Raw genomic sequence first — 15,045 nt, forward strand, 5'->3', positions numbered from 1 at the left:
AAATAAGATTTTCACATGATACCTTAGATATTGTTCTCTTGTGTTATACATATATTTGAAGTCAGAGGATTGGATTTATATAGTGCTTTTTTTATATAGGGTTTTTCCAAGTGCTTTCAAGCTCTCTACATAGTAATGAGGAGTGTATGTATTGTAGCATATACAGTATGTAGGCCAGGTTATGTCCTAGCTGTGTTTAAAGTCTCAACTAGTTATGATATACGTCTCCAAGGGTTATACATGTTTCTGTGACAACAACCCTAGTGGATGCTCCCTCAGCATGAATCACGTCTTCACAATGTCCAAGAGAGGTGATAAACCCCGGGCTTGTAGTTCACACTCATAATGACAACGGTCTCATCAGATCTCAATCTAAATAGATCAGAATCGAAATGGAATCTTTAGATCAGAAGCTTAATGGAATCTTTAGATCAGAAGCTAAATGGAATCTTTAGATCAGAAGCTAAATGGTTCACAGACACATATCTCTAGTCTATTGTGAAAACGTTCAATTAATAGCCGGATTAAATAATATGACTCAATATACAATAAATAATTAATTAATTGGTTTATTAAAAATCAGATGTTTCCAGATGCCCTCTGCACCCCTCAGTTTAGGACTGGTTGATGTGCTAGTTTCAGTGGTAAACTGCAGAGGGGATAACAGGCAACCTTGAGGGGCTCCAGAGAGAGAATCCAGCCTGTTTGTGTTTGAGATGAAAGCCTTTCTTTCTCTGATAACAAATGTTGATGCCCTGTTTTTCAATCTAATTTGATTTAAATGGCACTGCTTCTGCTGCTGCCCAGTCAGTAAGAGATTTCTGTAATCCAAGATGGCTGCTGGTCATGTTTAGCCATGCAGGAGAAGGAAACCTCTAAAGAAAAGCTATGGAGGAGGAAAGCGAACATACTGTGTGCTTCGTGTACAAAGATCCCATGGGACAAAAATGGGTTGAATCAACATTGTTTCCACATCATTTCAACAAAACAATTCAATGTGATGATGTTGAATCAAGGTGGAAAACTGATTGGATTTGAAAAAAGTCATCAACAGGGAATTTAATCTTCTTTTCACCCAACTTTTAACCTAAATCCAATGACAAGACAGTGCATTTTCTTTTGTTGATTTCACATTGAATTCACGTTAATTGACAACTCAACCAAATGTAAATTAAAACTAGACATTGAACTGACTGTACCCAGTGGGAGAGCTCTCCAGTGGCTGTAAAAAAGGTTATGAGTGATACTGTATTTTGTTAACGTGATAATATGGTCACTTCTGCATGAGAATATGTATATCTGTATGTAGGAGTCATATATTACAGTATATGACCTAGTCAGTTACCAAGAGGAAGATGGCTTTATGATACTGTACTAAAGATGACTGATTACTGTAATACATCTTTAAGATTACTGTAGTAAAGATGACTGATTACTGTAATACATCTTTAAGATTACTGTAGTAAAGATGACTGATTACTGTAATACATCTTTAAGATTACTGTACTAAAGATGACTGATTACTGTAATACATCTTTAAGATTACTGTAGTAAAGATGACTGATTACTGTAATACATCTTTAAGATTACTGTAGTAAAGATGACTGATTACTGTAATACATCTTTAAGATTACTGTAGTAAAGATGACTGATTACTGTAATACATCTTTAAGATTACTGTAGTAAAGATGACTGATTACTGTAATACATCTTTAAGATTACTGTAGTAAAGATGACTGATTACTGTAATACATCTTTAAGATTACTGTAGTAAAAATGTGGCGCTTGTTACAACCCCAGATGTCGTGAGATTCCCAAGACACATGTCGGCTCCAACTGCAAGGGAACAGAACGATCTGGAGGGCAGAATATGGAATAGAATCTGGATTGCCTTGTCACGAACGATGATACACTCTCTGACACATAATATTGTCCACTACTACACATAACTTTACCGTTGGTGATTTCAATGTTGTTGGGTTGTTAGGTTACCCTTGTAAAGATGATTTATTATAGCAATCAGCAGAGCCTTACTGTGAAGGGTACATATATTCTGTGACATGCATCCCGATACGAATGCCCCTCTATTATATTTAGCAAGGTAAACAATGACTGTCGTCAATCCCTCAGTGAATGTGAGTGGGTGCTACTGAGGAGAGATCAAACCCCTGTCTGGCAGTGGAGGCTGCTGAGGGGAGGACGGCTCATAATAATGGCCGGAATGGAGTGAATGGAATGGCATCAAATCACATCAAAAACATGGTTTCCATGTGGTCGATACCATTCCATTGAGCCGTCCTCCCCTCAGTAGCCTCCCCTGCTGTCTACTGTATGATTGAACCTCTAATGATTCTGGCCTACAGGGAAACACAGCACAGGCTTACAGTGTCCAGTGTTTGAGCTCGCTAACCCACAATATCCCTTCGACTTGACTCTCTAAGACTGCCATCATTCTGCAAACATCAATGACTTGCGCACTTCCTTATCATTCAGTGGAACAAATGCTGTTGCAGTCAGTAATCCTCTACTATACTGGGTTCTAACTGTTCCAGGGACTGCAGATGGAAAGCACCTGCCGTTCATTCGCCTGAGATCTAAGAAAATAGAGGGGGGGTAGATTCACCTTTGATGTGTAGGTTAATTACTGTGGCCATGGGGCGAAACACATCTCAGAAAATGACATGATGTAGCACGCTTCCTAAAAAGACACAAATATCTACACTAGCACTGAAGCAATGTATTTGGCACGCATTCTTAGTGGTATTCTAGTATGTCAATTGGAACGTAACCTTAGCTCTGGGAACATACTTGTTTAGCTTGACATGCTAAAGGCTGTCGTTTAGCTTAGCAGACTAAATAAAATGTCTAGCGTAGCGTGCTAAAAGACGTTATTTAGCTTAGCATGATAATATCTGTTGTTTTGTGTCTCCTTTCCTCCGCTAGTCTTCCCCGGCCTCCCAGTAGGATCTATTCTTTCCCGTTGGAGACCAACTCCACCCCATACAGCCAGTAGCCATGGCTGAAGACTTGGACATGCGCAATGAGCTGTCGGATATGCAGCAACGCGCCGACCAGCTTGGAGATGAGGTGAGCAACACAACCCCTACCCATGCTACTGTTTACCACATCTTCAACAGATTTATAGACACGTGAGAGACACTCAAGCCTTCAGGGAGTACACAGAAAATCATCCAGAAATAGGCATATGCAACCACTACACGTAAAACAAATATGAAAAGATGAGCTTGGAATAAAAGGTGTAGGCTTTAGCTGTAGAATTGATGATAAACTCATTCCTCACTCTCCACTTGACATAAAATCCACAGATCCAGTTAAATACATCTTCCACCTCAAATGACTGTACACGTTACAGTGTCACACATTACCATAAGATGGCCCGCTAGATGACCTCATCCTGAGAGCAGCCAGCTCCTATAGAGAAGGGTAATGTGCTGTTGGCCTCATTCGCTGCTCGATCCCAGGGTCTGTGTGTCAGGTGGAGGGAGGGTCCAACTGCATCCAGTTTTATGTAACGGTGAAGTGTGTGTGTGTTAGTTTGTACGTGTGTGTGTTGCCAGCAGCCTCCGTACCAGCCTGCAGCAGCCTAGCCCACATTTCTCCTGCCTCCCCGATGACTCACACTTTCACAGCTGAGCAGAATATTAAACACACACACACAATCAGGACATAAAATGGTGGTTCCAATCACAGTTTCCTCTCTCTCTGTGTCCAATCACATCGCTAATGCTAAACAACATCTCACCTTGAGACGTTTCTTACACAACAGCCATCTTGAAGCTGTATCTCTGAGATTTTACTTATTTTTTATTTTACCATTATTTTACTAGGCAAGTCAGTTAAGAACAAATTCTTATTTTCAATGACGGCCTAGGAACAGTGGGTTAACTGCCTGTTCAGGGGCAGAACGACAGATTTGTACCTTGTCAGCTCGGGGGTTTGAACTTGCAACCTTTCGGTTACTAGTCCAACGCTCTAACCACTAGGCTACCCTGCCGCCCTATACCAGAGTATAGTGGTGGTAATTTGGTTTCTGATGGGTGTGGGGGAGAAGCTGACAGTAGAAGAGAGGCTGACTGTAAACGTTACAGCGTTGAGGCTCAGCCTGTGAGCCCGGGCTGTGTCTCCTCCCTCTCCCCACCCCCCTCCCCCATCCCCGGGGGCTCAGCAGTGCAGTGAGCTGCCTCACAGAGCGGATCCGAGCTGCAGCCATGCAAAAGGGATAAGATATCACAGCTCCCACAGAAACCCCGCAACCCCAGTACAGCCAGAGCCTCACAGCCACATGCCTACTGATCTCTATTTAGAGAGAAAATTGGAGCATGCCGCTATCGCTCGCTAGCTTGCTAGCTGGCCAACAGTAGAAGAGGTTGAAAAGGGGGTTGGGAAATTGATCCCAAGCATTCAATGTAGAGTATATGCAGTTATTTTACAACATGGTTCACAACAGTTTGAATGATACTGATAAATATAAGCACTGTTTTAATCTTATTTAAATACAAATGTATTTAAAATACAAGTTCAGTAATGCTTCCAAACCTTTTAAATGTATTGTTTGCACAGTATTGTCATGATTGTGCATAATTGTGATTTTGTGTTTTTTTGTGCCTCTAAAGAAACATATCTGACTCTCTGTAGCTACATCAGAGTTCTGTCATTTCCACGATGGTCATTGTAACAATTCACCCTACTGATACACAACATTATATTTTTATTTTAACCTTAAAGGTCCAATGCAATCATTTTTATCTCAATATCAATAATTTATGGGTAACAGTTAAGTACCTCAAGTACTTAAGTATCTTAAGTATTTCACAAACAAACATGTGGTGCTTCTAGAGTAGACCATATGGTGACATCTAGAGTAGACCATATGGTGATATCTAGAGTAGACCATATGGCGATATCTAGAGTAGACCATATGGTGATATCTAGAGTAGACCATATGGTGATATCTAGAGTAGACCATATGGCGATATCTAGAGTAGACCATATGGTGATATCTAGAGTAGACCATATGGTGATATCTAGAGTAGACCATATGGTGATATCTAGAGTAGACCATATGGTGATATCTAGAGTAGACCATATGGTGATATCTAGAGTAGACCATATGGTGATATCTAGAGTAGACCATATGGTGATATCTAGAGTAGACCATATGGTGACATCTAGAGTAGACCATATCTAGAGTAGACCATATGGTGATATCTAGAGTAGACCATATGGTGATATCTAGAGTAGACCATATGGTGATATCTAGAGTAGACCATATGGTGACATCTAGAGTAGACCATATGGTGACATCTAGAGTAGACCATATGGTGACATCTAGAGTAGACCATATGGTGACATCTAGAGTAGACCATATGGTGATATCTAGAGTAGACCATATGGTGACATCTAGAGTAGACCATATGGTGACATCTAGAGTAGACCATATGGTGACATCTAGAGTAGACCATATGGTGATATCTAGAGTAGACCATATGGTGATATCTAGAGTAGACCATATGGTGATATCTAGAGTAGACCATATGGTGATATCTAGAGTAGACCATATGGTGATATCTAGAGTAGACCTGCATCTCAACCTCTACTCATATCTGTCATGTCTTCTGATGCTTTCCAGTTCTCATGTTTCTTCTCCTTTCTGTCCACAGTCACTGGAGAGCACTCGTCGTATGCTACAGCTGGTGGAAGAGGTAAGAGAAAGACACCATTCATACTTACAGTGTTCACAACGCCAAGCCAGAATACAATGCCGAGCCGTGCACGATATTGACATGGGTAAGACATGCACTGTGTGTTCTTACATGTACAGAACCAGGATCTGCCTGGCACAGCAAATTCACTGGAGCACATTTAACTCGGAGAGTGTTAAATGTATCACTTTTACAGTGCACGTATGAGTCCCACTAATACAGTGTTAAAATAACACTATTGAGAGTTTTGAAATGTTATCTTGGTAAGAAGAGGGGAGATGAGAGAGAGATCAGGAGAGAAAGAGAGAGAGAGATCAGAAGAGAGACTGAGAGAGAGAGATCAGAAGAGAGACTGAGAGAGAGAGATCAGAAGAGAGAGCGAGAGAGAGAGATCAGAAGAGAGAGAGAGGGATAGGGAGGGAGAGAACAGAGAACAGAGAGATAACAGGTCTCTGATGACAGCCTTGTGCCTCATATCTCAAGGTCATATTGATCATCAGTTCATATATCTCCACGAATAGCACAGCACAGCACCTCCCTGTCATCACTGGAGGGAGAGAGGGGGGATGGAGAGATGGAGAGAGGGGGAGAGATGGAGAGAGAGGAAGAGGGGAGAGAGGGAGAGATAGAGGGAGGGAGAGAAAGAGCAAGAGAGAGAGGGGAGAGGGGAGAGAGAGAAGGATAACAGCACCTCGGACATGACAAACAGACAAGTGTAGGTGAAGATAGAGGGAGGGACTGTCTGACAAAAGAGAAAATGGAGGATAATGGAGAGAAGGAGCAAGAGACGAAGAGAGGGACAGTTAGACTGCGATGATCAATCAGATGATTAGCGATAAGAGTGTATCACCCCACAGGTCAAGAACACAGATTCTAATTTATTAAAGTGATTATCTCTCTCTCTGTCATCATAATATTTAGGTGAGCGAATTCTCTTTTTCATACAAACAAAAATGGATCTGCATTTCCAAATACATAATGATAGAATCCAGGGGTATCCATCTCCATCCATACGGTTTGCATAAGGTGATAGTATCGAGCCAAGCTGAGCCAAGCTGAGGGGTTCAGTGCAGTGCACTCGGGATCGTATTCAATTGTGCCAAGAAGACTCCCCTGGGAGTCATATTAACTAACTTGGGATTTCTCTGGGAAGTGGAATGCTAAATTACAGAATAATTTATACACTGCAGTTGTGGCTTATTGCTCCCCCTTGCCCCAAACTTTGATGCTCTCTTCCTTGTAAACTGCTGAGGAGGCAGGAATGAGAGGTAGGGGAGGCAAGGTGTCTTTTTATGCTGCCTATGCTCCACACCAGGTTCCATGTTTATTAGTCAGCCAGGAGCTGTAAAAGTCTCCATGATATCAGGGGGGGTTTGTTTTGTTAGCCACATTGCACACTGGTCAGAGGTCCATACTGTATCTGTATCTAAAGCCAATCGATTACTAATATGGATAGTTTTGGCTAACCTAACATAGCAGGTGTAAAAAAGATGCCTGAATAGAGTCCCACACCCATTTTTCAGGGGAAACGGAAGTTAGGTTGAAAATACTGTATCCCTGAAAACCGACCCTGCGGAGAGTGGTTTGGGCTGGCTATTCATGTAGTTTTCTACCGACCCTGCGGAGAGTGGTTTGGGCTGGCTATTCATGTAGTTTTCTACCGACCCTGCGGAGAGTGGTTTGGACTGGCTATTCATGTAGTTTTCTACCGACCCTGCGGAGAGTGGTTTGGACTGGCTATTCATGTAGTTTTCTACCGACCCTGCGGAGAGTGGTTTGGACTGGCTATTCATGTAGTTTTCTACCGACCCTGCGGAGAGTGGTTTGGACTGGCTATTCATGTAGTTTTCTACCGACCCTGCGGAGAGTGGTTTGGACTGGCTATTCATGTAGTTTTCTACCGACCCTGCGGAGAGTGGTTTGGGCTGGCTATTCATGTAGTTTTCTACCGACCCTGCGGAGAGTGGTTTGGGCTGGCTATTCATGTAGTTTTCTACCGACCCTGCGGAGAGTGGTTTGGGCTGGCTATTCATGTAGTTTTCTACCGACCCTGCGGAGAGTGGTTTGGGCTGGCTATTCATGTAGTTTTCTACCGACCCTGCGGAGGGTGGTTTGGACTGGCTATTCATGTAGTTTTCTACCGACCCTGCGGAGAGTGGTTTGGGCTGGCTATTCATGTAGTTTCAGGACCCCAAGGTCTCCAAGTGCACTGTAATCCACTGCTGGGATTGGTGAAATGATCTGGCACAGATATAGAATAGCAGTGTACAGGCTGCTGTAAGAAAGAAGATGGTGTATCGTAAATAGGCGTAAAGTCCACTTTTGGCATTATCAGCTTTCAATCTGATGCCAAGCTTTTCATTTTGGATTTTTTTATCAATCGTCTTTGTATGTCAGATATTTACAATGTGTCATACCAAACAAAGGGTTAATGTTCCCTGGCTTATGACCTCTGAACCTGATCAATACTACCGCACTTCCTCTCACAGGAGGGTAACAGGTGACCCCACTTTCCCTCAATATCTATATTTTTAAACATAAACACCTACAACATTAAAACCCGAAGCGCTAACCATTACAGTAAAGTCAAAGACACACAGGTTGGCCAATCCAGTTTAAAATCACACCAGAAACGCTTAGAATATGCTAATATTCTCAGGCTGTCACGATTCGGACAATGTTACTGTTTGTTGAGAGATTTTAAGTTGAGCAAATGGCAAGACCTTGGTCTAACTTTGCCTAAGGCTTGAGGTGGCTTTTATTCTGATGGTCTCCTCCTGGTTTCCAATCATGTTGCCTTGCACTCTAATCTGTATTCTATAAGGCCCTTTGTGATCTGACCTCTCTCTCTTTATTTCCTTCCATTCATCCCTTCCTTCTTCACCTCTCTTCGCTGTGGTGTTTGGGGATTAGAGTAAAGATGCTGGTATCAGGACCTTGGTTATGCTGGATGAGCAAGGAGGTAAGTGTCTTGGAGAAGGGAAACCCAACGGGACGACGTTCCCAGCCTTGTATCTGATGTTTAGCTATGAATAATATAACAGTGCATGTTTTGAAGTAGTGAGCTCGAACGACAGATCCTACTGTATATTTCAACTTGAGTTATTTTCAAGTGCTTTGTACATTGAAATAGACAGATATGTGGATGAAGTTACAAAAAACCTCATATGGTTATCTTTTAGACGTTAAATGTCAACAAACAAATGTAGATATTCTTGATGTTTGAATTGTTTGCTGTGTACTTGCTCATATCCATTACATGCCAGTTCGTAACTAAGGTTTTCTCCAACTACCCCTTTGAAACAGTGATTTCCTCTATTTTAATTTCTGCCCTAATGCATGCTTTATTATGAATTCCACTGCAGGTCAACAATTCCTTTGAAACCTGATGAAGAAACTAACAACTCTTTTTTTTTTCGTTTTATAACTTTTGGTTTTGTTTGCTAACTGCTTTTTCTTGGTGTGCTAACATGTTTTCTTTGGTTCGCTAACTTCATTACCTTGGTTTCACTAACTTATATCCTTTGGTTTTGCTAACATGTTTTCTTTGGATTCGTTAACAGTTTTTCATTCGCTTCGCTAACAGCTTTTCTCTGCTTTCGTACCCCAAAGACAACAAGTAAACCTCAAAACATTCTCAGGCCAAACACCGCAACAACCACCCTTTATTTACTATATTTAAGTCTCCATTATACTTCTGTGCCAAAAGTTGAATTACAGAAGCCCACTTATCCATAATTTGGGTGAATTGTTCCAGTCATGGGGGTTTATCCCTAAAAGGCCACCAACCGAACAGTAGGCCAATGTGTCAAAGGTGTAGTGATAAAACCGGTTCTGTCTCAGAGTCAGTGAAGTGAACCAAGGATCCATTTAACCACAAAATTCATTCTCATTCTTCCATGGATTTACACACTAACAATTGAACCCACTTTTGTATCATCCCTGGTTAAATGCAGTTTGTGAATGATCTGGATTATGGCACGTCATGAAAAGAAGCAGCCACACAAACAAACAGTACAAGTCAACGTGTTTAACACACTGTACTCCTCTAAAGGACTACTGTGTTAGCCATATTCCTTAAAGTCTTGTTACTCTATAAAGCAGACGAAGAATGCAGACATGATTTACACCTGATAGTGACCAATAACAAATGTTATATAGAGAAACTAATAACATGGCCGAAACCCTGGTTCAGTTGAAACTTCCCACTGGGCACAGACATCAAATCAACATCTATTCCACGTTGGTTAAACATCATTTCATCGAAATGACGTGGAAACAACGTGGATTCAGTGTGTGCGTAGTGGGTTATTGGCATTACCACTGGTTTGTTGTGCTTGGATTGACCAGAGGACATAATTGTCCTGCCGGAAGGCATTAGCCTCAATCTAGCCTTCTGATTGGCCGGTTCGACTGCTGTGATCAGATCCTAATGGGGAAAGCCCACGACTGAGGACCTTGATTACAGACTCACTGTAATCTGCTCATTCCCTATCATCCCTCCGTATCTCTATCATCCCTCCATATCTTTATCATCCCTCCATATCTTTATCATCCCTCCATATCACTATCATCCCTCCGTATCTCTATCATCCCTCCATATCTTTATCATCCCTCCATATCTTTATCATCCCTCCATATCACTATCATCCCTCCATATCACTATCATCCCTCCATATCTTTATCATACCTCCACATCTCTATCATCTCTCTATATCTCTGTCATCCCTCCATATCTTTATCATCCCTCCATATCTTTATCATCCCTCCATATCACTATCATCCCTCCATATATTTATCATCCCTCCATATATTTATCATCCCTCCATATATTTATCATCCCTCCATATCTTTATCATCCCTCCATATATTTATCATCCCTCCATATATTTATCATCCCTCCATATATTTATCATCCCCCCATATCTTTATCATCCCTCCATATCTTTATCATCCCTCTATATATCTGTCATCCCTCTATATCTCTGTCATCACTCTGTATCTCTATCATCCCTCTATATCTTTGTCATCCCTCTATCCACTTATCTCTCCCCTTCTGCAATCCTTCCGTCCAGGGTTACAGGGAAGCGTTTTTAAATCATGAATCTTGTTCTGAAGGCAGCTCTGCAGAGTAGTCACTAGCTGGAACATAAACATCACCCTAACCTTAACCCCACTGCTAACCATAATGCCTAAACCCTAACTTTAAATTAAGTCCAAAAAGCACAACAAAATCATGCATTTTTATAATATAGAATATATTGACTTTGCAGCTTGCACATCTTGCGGAAATCGCGTAGTTCTGCCTCAAGGACAAGACTCAAGACAATAAACGTCAACCTGCTCCAGGGTTGCCTCCACAAGCCCATTTGGACGGCTTGCTAGTTGCTGAGGTGTCTGTAAGCCTGGCTAGCTGCCCTCTGACCTCTGCTTATTGATGGTGTCGTATTGAAGAAGCCTGAGGCTGATGCAGTGCACAAGGTTTGAATTAATCACAAAATGAAATAACAAAGAGAGCTGGATGGAAAATATAGGGTTGGGTAATGTTCCAAGAGCAAATAAATGTATTATTTCCATTGTACGTTCTTCTTCTCCTCTGTTTAAGTAAAGGTCACATGACTAAGTTGTTTCTACAGTACAAAAGCATGCCAGGGATTTTACAAAGGTGGACAGTGTCAAAGGGCTTCGCCTTGACTGTATTCCTGACGTACTCTACCTTCCAACCTCATCTCACTATAACACATACTGCACATAATTACTACTCAGTCTCCTAAACCACAACCCCGGACTTGTCCATCCCCCCCCTACCTGGGGGGGGCACCCCTCCCACACCAGGGCTGTGGTCAATTCCATTTTCAAGCAATTTACTGCAGGGAATTAAATGCATTCATTTAAAGACAATTTGATTTAAATAAAACTGAAATTAAATGAATGAGTAAAAAATCCTCAAAGACAATGTTGTCAATTTTTCATTCATTCTGAACTTTCTGCTGAATTGACAATGTAATTTACCACAACCCAACCCAACCCAACCCACACCACACCACATCAATAGGACCCACCAGCTACCTTCACCAGGTCCAGACCCCACTGCCCATGAACGGCATACAGAATTTCCTAGGGGAAGGATACTGTAGGGTAGAATCGGTAGGATTTCAGATTGGCCCTAAGTTTCCACCATAGCGAACGTTGTGAAGGGTTATATCTTCAGATTTTCAAATTAAACCATTAATATTTATTTAACATAATTTCCAACACTAAAAGGCTTCTGTAAAATGAAATTAGTATATAAAAATGATTTATGGAAACTGAATGTCTTAGTCATGACTTTAATCAGCCCCAGTACTCATATATTTCTGTCATAGTCAATAAAATTCATTCCACTGCTGTCATCCCTTTGTCCTGACCAGAACAACTGGATCGTGTTGAAGATGGCATGAACCATATTAACCAAGACATGAAGGAGGCCGAGAAAAGTTTAAAAGATTTAGGGAAATGCTGTGGCCTTTTCATATGTCCCTGTAACAAGTAGGTACTGACCCAACGAGCCCAAAGGTTCTTCACTATGTGGTGGCGTCCAGTTCTTTTCCTTTCGTCACAGTGACTGTCTGAATCTGTTGTCTTCTCTTTGTCTTCTCTCCTCCTTTCTTTCTTTTGTTTCCTTTTCTTCTCACGTGCTTCGTTCTGTGGGGGATAAATTACTTGTGTTTAATCAGAGCAAATGGAGCGCATCGAGGAGGGAATGGACCAAATCAATAAGGACATGAAGGATGCAGAAAAGAATTTGAACGATCTAGGAGCATTCTGTGGTCTTTGCTCCTGTCCTTGTAACAAGTAGGTGCTGCCTGCCTGCCTGCCTGCCTGCCATTAAAACCAGGGTACAAGTGGCGTCATAGTGGTCAGTAGTGCGCTAGTCTTCTCCAGCTCTAACCAGACTGACTCCTCCCCTCTAACCTCCAACCTCTGACCTCTTACCTCCACGCTCAATGACTCAGCCTGAACCAAGGAGGCCATGGCGGCATAAGACAGGCACACACACACACTTCCACACAAGACATGTTGTCTCGCACACATGCTGTACACACACACACACACACACACACACACATACACCCATACACACACACACACATACACACACACACAGTGACTGACAGGAGCCTCAGGTCCTCATGGGTCTCGCTCTAGTGATCCTCCGGGCAGGCCTCCAGACATATCCCAGAATCCTTTGCGCCATCCGCAGGCTCGGCTCAGGAGCTCCCCACAGGCCCATCTGTCACAGCCTACGCTGAACCAGGGTGTCAGAACAGTGCATGGAGGTTGTTAACAACAATGCACTGTTAGCCTATACAGTGTGTAGAGAGTATCCGAGGTCCCCTCAGCAGCATAATAGCCAAGCTGACTACTGCCCACAAAATGTCCAAACATTTACTGTCCCTAACTAGTAATGCTAGACAGGACATTCTATGACCCCTGAACACATCCAACCACCAAAGCTCCTATCCATCCGCAAACCAAACTCTCCTCCACTCAGACCAGGTCAAATCTCATTAGCAGTGCCCTTCTCCAAGCATCATTCTCCAAGTACCCTTCTCGTCCAAGAAAACTTCTCGTTTGCACGCTTACATAAGAGTCCATAGAACAACACCATTCTCCTCTTGCCAGACTATCAAAAGCCACTACAGCCACTACTACTATCAAAGCCACTATGGCCACTACTACTATCATAGCCACTATAGTTACTATTACTATCATAGCCACTATAGTTATTATTACTATCATAGCCACTATAGTTACTGTTGCTATCATGGCCACTATAGTTACTATTACTGTCATAGCCACTGTAAGATTCCTAGAATGCTTAACATTTTCCTCATCTGCATGTAAATACACACCATCAGACAACCAAACAAGCTGACATCTGTAGAGTAGATCAGTAGCAGCATGGCATGCGTGAGCCATTCTCTCTCTCTCTCTCTCTCTCTCTCTCTCTCTCTTACTCTCTCTCACTCTCTCGCTCTCTCTCTCTCACTCTCTCTCTCTCTCTCACTCTCTCGCGCTCTCTCTCTCTCTCACTCTCTCTCTCTCACCCTCTCTCTCTCTCTCTCTCTCTCTCTCTCTCTCTCTCTCTCTCTCTCTCTCTCTCTCTCTCTCTCTCTCACCCAACACAATAATGACTACTGACTGGAATGACAGGAAGAGCATGACCCTTGAATGCCATGCATGCTGGTAATGCACTGAGAGTAATGGTACACATGATGAAATACTGATGCTGATGATGTTCATGATGAACTCCTGTTATTTGTCATATAATTGTAGTCCGGGGTTCTCAGATTCATTTACCACTATTATGGAAGCCACTAGAACAATTAGTATATTAGGTTGACTGAAACCCAGGGCTACATTCTAGTTCTCTAGATTTAAACTGGAGAAAAAATCTCAACCCACTGGATTTAACCTCTATTGTAGGTGTCTTTTTTCTAATTCCAATCAAATGGAATTGATCCAATCAAATTGATTTGGTCCAATCAAAAGGAATTGATCCAATCAAATGGAATGAAGATTCTTCGCTAGTAGGACTATTGGGATTTAATATTTTATCAAAAGCGTTCACCCTGATGAGGGTCTGTCTGCATGTCTGATTTACATAATATCCAAATAGGTCCAGTTATACTGTAAGTTTATGGAGGTACAGTATGTGTTACCCAAACAGATTCACTCCCATCAGGGACTCGGGAGTTTTTACCAAAACATATTTTTAGCTGATAAAAGGAGAAAGAAAGAAAGATATAGCGAGAAAGTTACACATGGCACATGGAAAGGATGTGATAACCGAACTGTAGCCTATACAACACAAATTGTATAACATCATTGAGACGGGTGAATGTAGGAGGAGAGGAGGAGAGTTAACCAGGCAGTATGACTGACTGTGTGTGTTTACCACAGTGGTCTGTCAGCGCTGTCAGAGAGCCAAGAGAACCGTCGCCCCAGTCCATTTCTATAAATACTAGCTCAGTGGGAGGGCTTATAATCAGCCATCTTTTCTATCCTCTGATAAAACAAGAAATGTTACAGAAAGGAAATATCTACCCTCCCCACTCTCCAGGGTTACAGAAAGGAAATATCTACTGTCCCCACTCTCCTCTCCAGGGTTACAGAAAGGAAATATCTACTGTCCCCACTCTCCAGGGTTACAGAAAGGAAATATCTACCCTCCCCACTCTCCTCTCCAGGGTTACAGAAAGGAAATATCTACTGTCCCCACTCTCCAGGGTTACAGAAAGGAAATATCTACTGTCCCCACTCTCCAGGGTTACAGAAA

General features: G+C 42.1%; 1 protein-coding gene across 1 annotated transcript in view; it reads left to right on the forward strand.

The window, feature by feature from the left end:
• The window catches only part of LOC135557837 (synaptosomal-associated protein 25-A), a 47,621-nt gene that overhangs the window by 17,261 nt on the left and 15,315 nt on the right, over positions 1–15,045 (forward strand). Inside the window, exons 2-5 of the mRNA XM_064991491.1 lie at positions 2,944–3,087; positions 5,682–5,723; positions 8,637–8,685; positions 12,440–12,557. Of these exons, the coding sequence (XP_064847563.1) occupies positions 3,016–3,087; positions 5,682–5,723; positions 8,637–8,685; positions 12,440–12,557 (281 nt within the window). The 5' untranslated portion in view covers positions 2,944–3,015. The remainder of the gene's footprint in view (positions 1–2,943; positions 3,088–5,681; positions 5,724–8,636; positions 8,686–12,439; positions 12,558–15,045) is intronic.

This window comes from Oncorhynchus masou, chromosome 16 (assembly GCF_036934945.1).
Source record: "Oncorhynchus masou masou isolate Uvic2021 chromosome 16, UVic_Omas_1.1, whole genome shotgun sequence".
NCBI classification, from domain to species: Eukaryota; Metazoa; Chordata; class Actinopteri; order Salmoniformes; family Salmonidae; genus Oncorhynchus; species Oncorhynchus masou.